Genomic DNA, 14,023 nt, shown 5'->3' on the forward strand with positions numbered 1-14,023 from the left:
AGTTATCACAGTGAAAGACGAGGCAGAAAACAAAGGTTTGCAAAAATATATGTATTTTTGAAAGTCTTTTCTTGTTTTACAAGTTCAAGAAGCAAAGTTTAGAAGTCAAAATCAAGGAATATACTCTGGAAAAACTGTCTTCTGAAGCACGAGACTCCCCTGTGACAACTCCCAGACAATGTCACAGCACCTGAAAACCCTGCATTCAATGACCAAAGGTATGATCAAGGTTAAGTCCCCTTTTTAATGACACTCTAACCACCATAATCACCCAGCAGTTGACCTGACCAATCTCTAAAGAACGTGTCAAGACTGTTTGTGGCTACACAGCAAAAGGGTTGGCATGAATTGTAATATCTTTAATGCGAACATCATTAAGAGGTCGGTAGGTTTTCTCATTCACAGGCAGCTTTTCCAGCTCATCCAGGGACTCCAAGCCATCAATAACTCTGGAAGAAAAGCAGAACTGCTAGGAATCTCCTTCTAATAATGACTGAACTTTCACAATGGAGGTATCTCAAAACACTTCACAGTTAGCCAAGTATCATAGTACAAGGACTCTGCAAGCAAATTATACAAATAAGGCAGCCAAAACTTTATATATGGCATATAACCTATTTTGAAAGGAAATGTTAATCATCCATAACAGGTTCTGGTAAAAGAATGAATAATTTCCACAGACCTGACAACAACATATTTTCTACCAACCACACCTCTGTAAAGACCCTGGCTGCACTTCCTTGCAGGCAGGACTGACCAGTCAACTGACTGACAAGATACTAGCCAGACCAAACCTCACTGTGAATTACTGAAATCCCACGGCTAGAAAGTCAACTTCCAAATGTGCAATTACAATTACTAAGCTTCCAGCACAAAGACAAGATTGGAAAGAACCAGTAACTGTGCAAGTCTAATGGCACAACTGCATTTAAACTTTCAGATGCCCAATCGGGCTGATGAAGTGGTGAGAGGGATTATTCTAATAAACCTCTTACCTTTTGGTTAAGTCTTGGCAATTTATTTCCCAGTAACAGACTTTGCAGAAAACACACACCATTTACAGTTCAGTTCACTGTCACATTCATCAGCTCTTTGAATCTTGTATGCTGAATTGTGGGCTGGAGCATGGACTACATATTCTGTACTCCTGATTCTGCAACTGGGTCAGGAGTATCTTAAACTGCCACAGAAAATCTGGCAAAGTTAACCTGTCAGAGCCTCTACTCTTTTCTAAGGAAGATGTCCAAAAAAAACCTTTCAATCACTACTAAACAAACACAGAAACAAAAGGAACACCTATGCTTATACCTGCCTATACCTTCCACCTGCCTATAAACAAAGCAGGTGGAAGGCAATAATATTTTTCACTTTTCACCAGTTTCTTTTGAATATTTAAGTCTTTGAAAAAAACAGATTTTTCTCAACAAGATTCACTTGCATGCTACAGACTTCTTAACAACAAACAAAAGAAAAGATATTACCATGATTTTGAGAAAGAAAAAGCAGCATTTGAAAGACTCAACAATTAAACATTTGCTTTAGGGATGGTATGTTACCAGTTTTAAAATAATGATAAATCTTAAATAACCTAATCTATTTTTACGAACTGCCGGTTCCACAAGTTTTATCTGCTCAACAGAATTTCCGTCTAAACAAAAGTATAACAGTGTCAGTTCTGCATCCATCCACATACCGAGTTCCAGATCAGACTCTTGCTTGTCAATAAACCCTACAACTGTGTATCCAGTTATTTTTGAGTTCACTAAAAATTAGGATGCACCCATTTGGGCACAGTATGAAATGGCAAGCAGGAACAACTAGCTTAAAAATCAATAAATAACAAAAAAACTCAACCCAGCTCCATTCTTGAGGTAATTGCATTCCTTACTACTAAAAATGGAGCAGCATTTTAGGGTAACTAATTCTGATGACAGTGCAAGAGCATACATTTACATATACACATCGAATATTTTAAAGAGCTTTAGAACCCAAAGTTTCTAAATTTGTACTGTACGTGCCCTGAAACATTCAGATCCATCACACTCTATGGCTAGGAGGCAAATGGTTGGATCACTCACTTCCCAAAGACAGTGTACTTCATATCTAAGTGTGGTTGCTTGCCGTAAGTGATGAAGAACTGCGATCCATTGGTATTTGGGCCATTGTTTGCCATTGAAACCACCCCACGGACACTGTGCTGAAAGAAAAAAAAATCAACATGAATGAACACCCGTGAAAGCAGGACATCAACCTGTACCAAGTGCTCAGTGACTTATTGCTCTCCTCAATGTCATTATTAAAACCCATTCTTGTTAATACCACATTCTATCACAACCCACATTATAACAACTAGCTCGTCAAATTTGCTTTTACGTTGAGAAATGATTCCTTTGCCTTCAGTGCATGAAAAATATTTTGTTAAAAATTGCTGCTTCTGTTCTCAGCAATGATAACCCTCAAATCTAACTTGCTAAGTATTACAATGCCTGCTTCTATTTTAATAATAAGCTTTCTATCCCTTCCCTCCGGGATTATACTTTATTTCACAATCACAAAACAGGTAATATAATCTAGCACAACACTGATCACCCTCCAACCTGTAAAGAATTTATCTGAAAACATAACTGCATATTGAGAGCACAGAAATACCTTTAGGTATTCACTGAATTCATCTTCAAACTTCTTTCCCCAGATGCTGTTACCTCCTTTCCCAGTCCCTGACAAAGAAGAACCACAATATATTAATGATTTTCAGACTGGGAAATGCAGGGATAATGTACCGTTATAAAATTTTACAACAAAGATCCCAGACAGACTCTATTTTGTTTGAGCCAGGCATAATGATCTCATGGCTTGATACTGAGGAGCGCTAGAACTCTATGTAAAAATAATGACATATCCTCAAATTAAATTCAGTATGACTGCAAACAGACACACAGTTGAATCAGACAGTCTCCCAAACAGTTAACAACATCTGGGACATTTTCCCAAATGCTTTAGAGGAAGTGTAGCCTTCCAGCCAAAAAAAAAACAGAGAAACCACGACAGTTAACTGCTACTAGTCATACATGTATTTAGTGGAAAGAGCTGAAAAAACTCAAAGTTTACAGAATGCATTACTACTGCATTACATTATTTAGAACCAGATGGATGCTTTTCTGTAACCTCACCACAGGAAACTTTTCAGTAAGCTTACATCATTAAAACCTCTATTAACAATACCATAATATTTTATTTTTTTTAACATTTTGTTTCTATAATTATTGATATTTATAATTTCTTTATATTTCTTGATCCTTTGTTTTACTTCTATATAACTTTACTATTGAGATGGGGAAGATGCTAAAAACCTATCTGAATTAGTATTTAGCTACATATATGGTAAAATATCCTAATTATTGGGGATGTGGATGAGAACCTAAAAATATCCTAATTATAGGGATGTAGATGAGAAGCAGATGTTAAAAGAAGATATCATGCAAGCCCAACAGATGATGGAAAAATTAACATCTCATTAGGAAAGAATGAACAACTTGTTGGTAGGAAACAAGGCAAAGATAAACAAAAAACTTCTAAATACTGTCCAACAGCAGGTCAAAGTCCAGAAAGGTAAAAAGTGTAACCTCCTCTTCCTTGTTGCCTTCATCCTGAAAGAGCCCAGCCCACGACCACCAGGCTACATTGTGCAGGCGCAACCGGAAGGAGCTAAGGGTGGAGACTATGGAAATGAGTACTTGGAAGAGGTCCACCTTTTCGGGGAAATTAATGAATATGTATTAGAGCTTACGTAATATGTTAACAGTATTTGCGTATAAAGTTGTGAGAGACGACCATGCAGGTGCACACTTTTTGAGGGAAGCTATTCCTAGTGTGTCCGGTGCACTGCAATAAAGTATACCTACTTTACAACCCTATGTTTGTGGAGTCTTTTCCGCGCGTCACTATAAAGAGACATTGACAGAAGAATTTACCTAATGGATCCCCTGTCTGAACCATGAAGCCCTTTATATTCCGATGAAATACGCAGCCATTGTAGTAATTACTAGCACACAGAGCCAGGAAATTCTAAGGAAATGAAACAAATCATATTAAAATATTCAGAAATAATGTTCTCTGTTACTGAAGTATTACTAAAATGCATTGGCAAGACTAAAAACTTTTGCCTCTGCTTTGCACTGTGACCATGTAATGGCATTTGTCCACTGTCCCAGACTACTGTTGACTGTTAAAAAAATATAAATAACACTCAGGCATCTTCCTTCCCTCTGAAGAGCTTGCCATTGTTGTAAACAGTACCAAATGCAATAAAAATTATCTGCAGGCTATATGGAAGTAAAAAAGGCAACGGTGAAACTGTTCACAGATAGCATGATCCAGGAGACAGATCTGATGAGGGATTCATAAATATTTTCTTTCATTTGGTGAAGGAACATGCATTTCTTTGAAAGGATCTCTACACCTTAGATAGTTTATGAAACACAATTTGAATACCTTTATCCTTACTGATAAGTACTGGCAATTAGTTTGCATGGAAAATGCCTTTAGAGAAAGACAATTTCACTTCAGTTCAAAGATGAACTGTTGGGAATGAAAGAAGCAAGTTTTGCACCTGAGATCAGGAAGACTCTGAGATATCAAATTTCAAAGCCTCAAACTAATATAGTACTTAACTTGGCTTAAAGAAACATTAGAACTACAGAATTACAACATGAAGGAAAAAAATGAATTTACAAGTTACTCTGACATACTGACTGCTAAAACTACATGTATCTAAGGATTAAAAAGTCCTGTGTGGCATCTATTGCCAAAAGAGAAACAGCTGTAAAAACACAAGAAAAATATTTTACAATATCTATTTTCAATAGACTGCAGTTTGTGTTTAGAACTCCTATTTCCTTTGTCTCCTATAGAAGAAGGTTATGATGGGTTGAATAATCATTAGGTGAATCCCACAGAGTATTGCCACAGAACAGTCATCCTCAAATTATGCTGAAGTTGCTCCTTTGACACTGTCACAGACACAAAGGATTTTAAATAAAGCTTTACAGCACAAGGCCATCTGCCTTGAGGAACAAGCATGAGGACTGAAACACGTTCATAAATATCATTTTCATTCAACATTTTTATTTTGCAAATGTGTTGTAATTTTGTAATCAATAGCTTCAATCCTCTTCTTTTTTTTCCCCCCCAACAAAAGTAACTGATTTCAATTTAAGCCAGTAATTCTTACTTTTAAGAAAAGTCAAATCTGACTGAGTGCAGGCAAACCAAGGCACATATGGGAATCCCAGGCCATAACCCATGTTTCACCTAAAGGGCAAAGGACATTTTGGGATACATCAAAACTTGGAGACAAGCAACCCTTAGCCAAACCTATCTGGTGAGAAAGAGGCAGCAAAGCTTTAGGCACTATTACACAACACCCAAGTATACGCTGCACAAGTTCCGCACCAGCTTAAAAATGCTAATATTCCATTATGTTAAAAGATAAATTGGGACAGTCATTTCACCTCCTCTGTGGTCTTCACCATTTCTAATGCTTTGCTTCAACACTAGACAGTCTCATTCCTGTTATTTGACTTACTTCACAAGTCTTCGGTGTTCGCTCACAAAACAATTCAATTTTAATATCTCCTACATCAGTATGCAGCGTGACAGCCTGAGCAAGAGTCACAAAAATAATTAAATCAGAAATGAAATGCTAACAGCTAATAGACTCAGTTTCATTTTCCAGTCCTATCGAGAGCATAAGCAAATTCCCACTGCATATAACCATTGTTCCAATATTTGGCCATAGGCAAGGCTACTATCACAAACCTTTTGCCATCACCAGAGAATGCCAGTTTCATTTAATTTCAGGACAAACCAAGCTTGCCATGGAAATGCAGAGCCTCAGATTCATGCTGTTGCAATCCAGAAACACGTTATTCATCTCTGAACTGGACCTACACAGTCACTTCACTGCCAATTTGAAGAATCAAGGTAACATCTACTTGGGAGGCCACACTGTGGTACACATACCTCACTAGTTTACAAGCAGAGGAACAAGGGATGGGCACTACCTGATTGCAGCCTTTTGAGCAATAGGATAGTTCTAAATGGCACCATACATAGTCTGCCCTCACAAACAAGTAACTGTACAAAATCACACACTTTTCTTAATAATTTATATGTAGGCTTCATAAAATTTAAAGTGACAGTTACCCAGCTACCAAGGCAAATGTATCTCTCTATAGGCCCAATATATATCATAGTGCTTCCACAAAAAGTGCTAAGCTACATGAAAACAATTACTGTAGTGGTATGCTAGGAATAACTGTACAGAAAAACTAATAAAAATCAGCATCATGATGATACTGGCCTACTGTTCCAGAATTATAAAAGCAAAGTAGAGAAAATAGTTGTCTGCAATATCTTTGGAGACATTACAAAGGTGCACGTATATAGCTTAAGACAAATTGTCCTACCTCTAGTTTCTGATTTGTTTATCTTTCAAAAGCTTGCAAGTATAGAATGTTACATGTACTCAAGCAGGACTATGAGCTTGCAACTTTACAATGCCTCTGTGGTAAAAGAAACAAACTGGAAGCATTAGCCAAACTAGGATTAATATTTACTAACTTAGAGAAGAAGTCTAATTATATTTTAGACTGATAAATTTGTAAATTAACCCATTTCCCTTTTCACTGTATCTTGTAGTAGTCTTAGATGGAAAACTGCACTTTTCATTAGAGATTCTCCACAGCATCAGAGTACAAATACATAATCCTTTGAGATGCAGAGCTGCTATTCACTTTCCAAGAAGCAAACATTTCAGAAAACATGAATACACATACACTGCTATTGTTCTTACCATGTCTGCTCATCAAAAAGCTGAGGTAATTTTGTATATAGCAATTGCCTGCAAAGAAAACATGAAATTTGTTTTGTTCATTTTTCCCCCAGCATTTCCCAGTTCTTTCCGATTATGAAACATGTGTGTGGTTATGAGCTTTTTCACCACAGTTTAGACGTAATATTCAAGTGACTCTGTGGATAAATGTCTTATGCAACTGCCCAGCACATAAAGAACCAGAAACTACAAAATAGCTTAGAGAAAGTGTGTGTGGGGGAGGCCAAAAAAAAAAAAAAAAAAAAGCATTTATTCAGAAGAGTTTATATTAAATACACCTTTTTTAAAGATTACAGTTTTATAAATAACAGCAATTCACAGAGAAAAAACACATACCAGTGTCTACATGTAAGTATGATCTCAAAGCCACCACCTGAGAGTCGTCAGTGCCTCCAGAAGACAGGCACCTGCATCCAAGTGCAGGATACAAGTTTTTTTAAAGTTAATATCGACTTCCACATAAACCATTCCGAATTACAATAATAAAGGATTAACTGTGTGAAAATCAGACTTTTACACACCAACTTCTACCTTCATACCTCCCCCCCACACGCAAATAAGAGGCCAGTTCCCTGCCTTGGCAGGCCGTCTCAGGTAACCATGGCGCCCGCAGCGAGCCCAGGCCAGCGGCTGCGGAGCAGTGGGACCGAGACCCCCACAGGGCCCGATGAAGTACCCCAGGGCCCTGCCGTGGGCTCCCGCCTGACCCACACGGCCGCGCTCCGATCCCGCGGACTTAGGGTGCTTCCACAGATCTCCCACCGCCCCTCGCCTCAGACTCCCGGGCCCCTCCCGCTCCGCACCTCACACCGTCGCAGCGCAGAGGCTGATGCCCGCCCCGGCTGCGCGGCGGAAGGGGCAGGGCCCAGCGCAGACTCGGCCCCAAGCTGCTGTGGCGTGAGGTGAGTGGCGGAGCTGCGCGGGGCGAGGCTGCCTGCGCCTCCGTGAGGCAGCGGGACGGCGCCCCGAGCCCGAAGGCTCTGCCCCCGCGGCCCGGTAGGTGCCCGCGCGCACCCCCGCTATCTCCCCCCTCTGCAGGTACCCGCATGTTGCAGCTGGTGAGCCGACCTCTGTCTTGCATCCGTGCTGCGGGCCGCTCGCCTTCGCGCTCCCTTATGAATCTCGGGGAACTCGTTTCTGCTCTGAACAACTTTGCTTCCCTCTCCCTGGCTGAAAGCTGGGACAATGTGGGGTTGCTGGTGGAACCAAGCCCGCCGCACATTGTGAAGACCCTGTTCCTCACTAACGACCTCACCGAGGAGGTAATGGAGGAGGCAGTGCAGAAGAAAGCAGACCTTATTCTTTCTTACCACCCTCCTATCTTCACACCGCTCAAGCGAGTAACGTGGAAGACCTGGAAGGAACGGCTGGTGGTCCGAGCTCTGGAGCACAGAATTGGGATTTACTCCCCACACACGGCATATGATGCCATACCTCATGGCATCAATAACTGGCTAACAAAGGGACTTGGTGAGATTCTGTTAAGAACAAAATATTGGTCAAATTACTCATCAGTATTCATCATGTTCATCAAATTGTTCTATGTAGGGATCTTCTCATTCTCCTTTCCTCTGGTTCTTGCAAATATGATTTGAGTACTTTTAAAAATTGTTATTATAGTACTTCAAAGTACCCATACCATCTCTTAGGGAAATTCATCTTGGTGAGGAATACGAGATACAAACACTGGATGAAATTTCCAGATGCATGATTTTGCTATTGGATATAGCCAGAACTGGTGCAGCATATTTATTGTCTATCTTGGTTGAAGAGTGTAGACAGCTGACTTTCAATCATTGCCTTTAATTTCTAAAGTACAAGATATCATTGTTTCTACAGGCCTTAAAAGTATCAGAAATTTTTAGATTTTATTTTATGTTGTGGCTAATGCATGAAAATAACTGTGTCTTATCCAGCCTGCTTTACAAACCAGAAACTATTTTTTTTGTTTTGTAAAATTCTTAGGATAAAATTTGAACAGCATTAAGAATGAAAAATAATATATATCCATCAACTTCTTTGCACTTAAAATAGACTATGCTTAATGGAGACAACAGGAAAAGAGTCCTCATTTCTGGTCAGGGAAAATGGATTCAAGTGCAAAATTTTCTCAAAGTTGCATCTCTTTTGGATATATGCTAACTCAGTATCTGCTACATCATCCAACTCTCTAAAGCTGCAGTTCGGTGCTGTTTTCTCAGGTGCCTGTAATTCCGTCCCACTGCACCCATCAACCTCTCCAAGCTATCCAACTGAAGGCACTCACCGAATAGAATTCTGTGCAGACACTGCTGAACATCTAGAGACAGTGCTCTCCAAAACCAAAGACATCCAGGAGATCTTCTGTCTCACTACTTTCCCTGTCAGGTATCTGCTTCACTCTAATGTGTTTTTTCTGTTGCTTGAACTGTATTTTACTGTTGTAACCACTTCATTCCTCTGTGTATTGCTGCTATTTTTTCAGCGACGGATTGAGAAACTTACAGGATAATCATCCCCTTCTGATCAATCCATGTTATACTACATGATAACTAATTGCATGTAGCATCACACGAATTAGAAGTGGTAAAGAAGAGTGTTTACAAGACGTTTAATGAGGACAGCTGAGTTAAATTCCTGTATCTGTTTACTCCAAGAAAGCAGAGTACACTAGACTATTACCATGTCTGGTGTCTATTTTTTCCCTTTCTCTCTGATAGAATATCCTCTGTGATAGAACAGCTTTATTTTCTACTAATATGATGCTGAAATTTTATCTAGTCTCTTAGTAAACACCAAGCATATCTTTCTTCAGGGTTGAAGATAAGGAGCAAACACGAGTCAGTCTGAACTGCTCTCAGAAAGCGCTGCTAGAGGTGGTGGCATTATTGTCCCAGAACAGCCTTCTTGATCACAAGACTGAGATTCTCATACTACAAAAGGTAAGAAAATCACATATTACTTCCAGTGAATGTACTATTTGTGTGAGCTGACTGTCCTAAAAACTTAAGTCCAGCATTCACTGGCATTACAGGTTTCCTATGCTACCTGTCAGTGCTCTGAAATACTAGCCTCTGGGGATTTGAAGCCATGGACACTTTCACAAACAATGAAAATAGCTGCGTGGTCTGAACTAATTCTAAAATCAGTTCCGAGAGCTAGTCTAGTTATTACGTTACATTTAAGAACATCACATACATGTTTGTTCATAAAGTACAGAGGTATTCATCCTTAACACCCAATATACTCATTTTTGTATATTAGGGAAAACAGTAAACTTTTGGAGTCAGCTTTCTCGCAGTAATTTGAATTTCTTTTCCCCTCAGCCTCTTCTTCCACATACTGGAATGGGACGTCTATGCACACTGAGTAAACCAGCCTCCTTGTCAGACATTATCGAGCGTATCAAAAGTCACCTAAAATTACCCCACGTCCGCCTAGCGCTGGGAACAGGCAAGACACTAGGTAAACAAACTTGCCAGTAAGACTGCCCTTTTGAACTAGTATTCCAGGTACTGTGAGTGTATGTGAGGGAGTGTAAAATATTCCTGCCTTGGATAGGTTTATTTTCAAGTAGTATGAAGCACTGTTAAAGGCAAGAGTCAGTGTTTTAGATTTTCTGTGATACAATCATGGAACAAGAGCATCATCTTTATTTCTGACTGGCGATTCTGTATTATGCTGGTTGTCAGTGTGAAGGAGGGATACCACAAGCTGAGTACGAGACATATTTTTTCATAATTTCTATAATGACTAAGATTTCTCTCTCCAAGATATCGGATGCAAGTGTGTAGTACCTCACTGTATGATCCCTTTTGTGACTGAATGTTAAATTTAAAAGCACCTTAAAATAGTAAGTGCTTTCTGGTATCCTTCTGAACATATAACCATCCATGCTTCAATGAAGAAGAAGTGGTGACAGAGAAGGCAAACTATCCTAGTATCCTAGCTCAAAGGGTGGTCACTACTAAATGGAACATGTATCCTCTTATCCCAGTTACCTATCCAAGAAGCATAGCTAATAGAATTTGTGAGAGCAAATTTGTTGAAAACTCTTTGCATTGTATGAGACAGAAGTCTTGTTACAAGCTTCTTATACTACCAATTGCACTAAAACCAAAACAAGTCTATTTTGAAACCCGTCATTGTGGTGTGGGATTGTAGTGTTTGATTCCAGTCACATCAACAGTAATTGCATGGCAACATACTGTAAAACCTTAATAGAATTTGAAAATTCTTTGCCCACCCCACCTCTTGTACTGAACATGCTAGATATGCACAATTAAATTCCTTGTCACTACCACATATCTGTGATTCCATTTTAGATGTGAATAGGAGTTTATACATCTGAGAACTTTTTTTTTTTATCTGATTACATCACTTGACTAATCTTAGTGATATTGTTTAGTGGAGGACTTGTTAGTGTTAGGTCAGACTAGGTGATCTTGAAGGTCTCTTCTAACCTAGATGATTCTGCGATATGTAATAGCTTGGAATCAGCAGTCATAGCAAACAGGCAAATTTTTGATGATGTGGAGGAGCTCTCAGTTTGCAATGAGATTGGCCTTCTGAAAGCTAAGAATTAGGAACCCGTTATAACTCAGAGAGAAGATGCTGCCTTAGTGGCATCATTAGTTTGGAAAACAAACACAGTGGAACTTTAGAGTCCTGGAAAAAGTAGCAGAGAATTAGAGAGTTCAGAAACCCAACCAACAACACTTCACTAGAAAGAGCTAAGCTGCAGTAGCCAGCAACAAGTCTTTATGCTGGAGTTTTCCGCTCTCACAGTCCCTTGTAGAAAAATTTCTATGCATCTTCTTGGTACATAGAGGATTTTGCTTACTATCAGAGATGCTGTGAGCCTATGACTCTTTCAAACTGACAAACACATCTCTTCCTCCAACAAATTTACATTGGCCCTAAAATCAAGGTAGTAGTTATTGTGAAACAGTTAATAGCAATACTGATGCTGAGGCTGAACAGAGAGAAAGAAGTTTAATTGTGGCACCTTGTATCCTGCAGATTCGCCAGTGAAGAAAGCTGCTCTCTGTGCTGGTTCTGGGAGCAGTGTCCTGAAGGGAACGGAAGCTGACCTCTACCTCACAGGTAAGAGATTATGTTGTTTCATTATCTTTATAAAAATAGGCACTACAAAAAAAGAAGAAAGAGTTGACTGTTGAAAGGTTTGGCCAGAAAAAAATTGCCTGTTACGACTGAGAAATGATCAGTTACCGGAATGACAGAGTAACACTGAAGTAGAGGTAACATAGATCAGATGGCTGTATGGCACACTGATGGTCATTTCAAGTAACCATTAACCACGCATGATTTCAAAATCAGTGTTTGATAGAAAAGTCTACCGCAACCTTCAGTGTTTTTTTCTTTTGGCAAGATACAACGTATTTCCTCAGTTCCCTACAGAATTCCCTGAAGGAAGATAGAATGTAACAGACTACAGAATCTTCCACTTAATGACCATAATAGCATATCTGACCAAAGAGATACTTAGTCCATTATCTTTTTTCTGATAGCGTGACAGGTAGTTCCTGCAGCTTGCTCCACAATGCAAGGGCTGCCTTGACAAGCCTTCCTCAGTTGCTACCCTCCATCAATAGCAACACTGTTGAGTGGATGTATGACATCTAGACAGTCCACTTCCAAACCACTCTGCACACTTATTTCCTGCCCTAAGTGGCAAAATCTTCTACTATTATTCAAAATTAGCATGGAATTTCTGTGATTTTGCTCAATTGTACACTGGGGACACCAGCTGAAAGTCCTTCAAGGGATGCTAGAGTAGGAGTGTCATGTTTTTACACTGTGCAGATGGCGTTGCGTCTATCCTTATGGGCTACTTCCCCTGTTGCATCTTCCCAGTTTCTAATTAAGATTCTGCATACATTGCAAAGAAACGGCTTCCTAAACAGTGTGCAATCTACCATGGCATTTCTTTCTCAAAATGGCAGGAGAGATGTCCCACCATGATATTCTGGATGCAGTTGCCAACGGAATAAGTGTTATTCTGTGTGAACACAGTAACACTGAGAGAGGCTTTTTGTCAGAGCTGGGTGACATGCTAACTGTTCAGCTACAGAACAAAATCAACGTAATTGTGTCTGAGAAGGACAGAGATCCCCTCCAGGTGGCATAAAAGGAAACGAACAAAAAAAAAGGTGAGAGAACACAATCAAGTTTCATACTATCTTGCACAGACCTATCCAAATGTAAGCTCAATGAAGATGCTCTGAATTGATTCAGTATAGGATTGTATTTTACGTTCCCCCAAAGTCTGAGATATATATTGTTATGTCAGATACCTAATAAATGCTTGTTTCTAGCTACTCAAATATGATTTACTCAATTAGTGGGTTGCACTTGAATGAAGTTACTGTTACTACATACTCTTATTAAATATATTTGATAACCACACCACTCAAGGGTTGGTTTGGGTAGAATATGAAAACTTGACTTTTCAAGCTTACAGAGCAGTTTAATCCTACTGTGGTTATGTCAGTACAAGTCACACAGGCATTTTAGCTAGTAAAGCTTTTGATAATAGTTAATAAAAGGGTATGGATCACTAATTTGCATTAACAGTTTTAAGACAGCTCATATGCAGATACAGAGCAGAATTCAGGTATTTGGTACTAGCATTCAATTGCAAAATCTACCATTAATGCAACTTTAAAGCTCTTTAACAGAGGAACCCTCAATTAAAAAACCTTTAGAAGTTTTTTAATAAGCTATTAACTCCCTTATTAATGTTGTAATTAATTTAATGTACCTGTTACTTTTTTATAAAAACAGCTTCTATACATATGGCTCTTAATTACAGGATTACTAAAAGTGAACAAGTAGTATTTCCACCATCAGTAACCTCTGGGGAATTTGTATTTTTTAAAATGAAAAATCTACCATTTGAATATCTTACCAACTCTGGATTACGTGCATACTAGCAGAATATTTAAACTGAAAATTCTGCCATCCCAGGTTTGTAAAGATCTCTTTACAAACTACATCTTTTTAAGTTGAAAAAATAAAATTGGCTTATTTGGCAATGTTTTTACTGTGCTGTACACAGCAACTCTATGCATTGGAGTCCTGTACAACCATAGGGCTTTGAAAGACCACACAAAGACTAAAATCATGGAA

General features: G+C 39.0%; 2 protein-coding genes across 8 annotated transcripts; one reads left to right on the forward strand and one right to left on the reverse strand.

The window, feature by feature from the left end:
* Window positions 1-36: 36 nt before the first annotated feature.
* On the reverse strand, window positions 37-7,776 carry PPIL3 (peptidylprolyl isomerase like 3). Of its 5 annotated transcripts, none has more exons than XM_068686688.1 (7): window positions 7,696-7,776; window positions 6,854-6,901; window positions 5,585-5,659; window positions 3,972-4,065; window positions 2,650-2,717; window positions 2,079-2,197; window positions 37-449 (listed from the first exon to the last, which is right to left on the reverse strand). In XM_068686688.1, exons 2-7 carry the CDS (start codon window positions 6,854-6,856, stop codon window positions 323-325), a joined length of 486 nt encoding a protein of 161 aa, XP_068542789.1. In that variant the 5' UTR covers window positions 6,857-6,901; window positions 7,696-7,776; the 3' UTR covers window positions 37-322. The 5 variants fall into 5 exon arrangements, with proteins under 5 accessions (XP_068542789.1, XP_068542791.1, XP_068542790.1 ...); XM_068686690.1 differs by lacking the exon at window positions 7,696-7,776 and adding an exon at window positions 7,469-7,659; XM_068686689.1 differs by lacking the exon at window positions 7,696-7,776 and adding an exon at window positions 7,229-7,397.
* On the forward strand, window positions 7,469-13,218 carry NIF3L1 (NGG1 interacting factor 3 like 1). Of its 3 annotated transcripts, none has more exons than XM_068686685.1 (7): window positions 7,469-7,794; window positions 8,070-8,362; window positions 9,094-9,259; window positions 9,687-9,813; window positions 10,198-10,336; window positions 11,894-11,977; window positions 12,838-13,218. In XM_068686685.1, exons 1-7 carry the CDS (start codon window positions 7,493-7,495, stop codon window positions 13,020-13,022), a joined length of 1,296 nt encoding a protein of 431 aa, XP_068542786.1. In that variant the 5' UTR covers window positions 7,469-7,492; the 3' UTR covers window positions 13,023-13,218. The 3 variants fall into 3 exon arrangements, with proteins under 3 accessions (XP_068542786.1, XP_068542787.1, XP_068542788.1); XM_068686686.1 differs by having other exon boundaries at window positions 7,664-7,794; window positions 7,931-8,362; XM_068686687.1 differs by having other exon boundaries at window positions 7,778-7,888.
* Window positions 13,219-14,023: the final 805 nt, after the last annotated feature.

The sequence above is a fragment of the Anas acuta genome, chromosome 6 (assembly GCF_963932015.1).
Source record: "Anas acuta chromosome 6, bAnaAcu1.1, whole genome shotgun sequence".
Taxonomy (NCBI): Eukaryota; Metazoa; Chordata; class Aves; order Anseriformes; family Anatidae; genus Anas; species Anas acuta.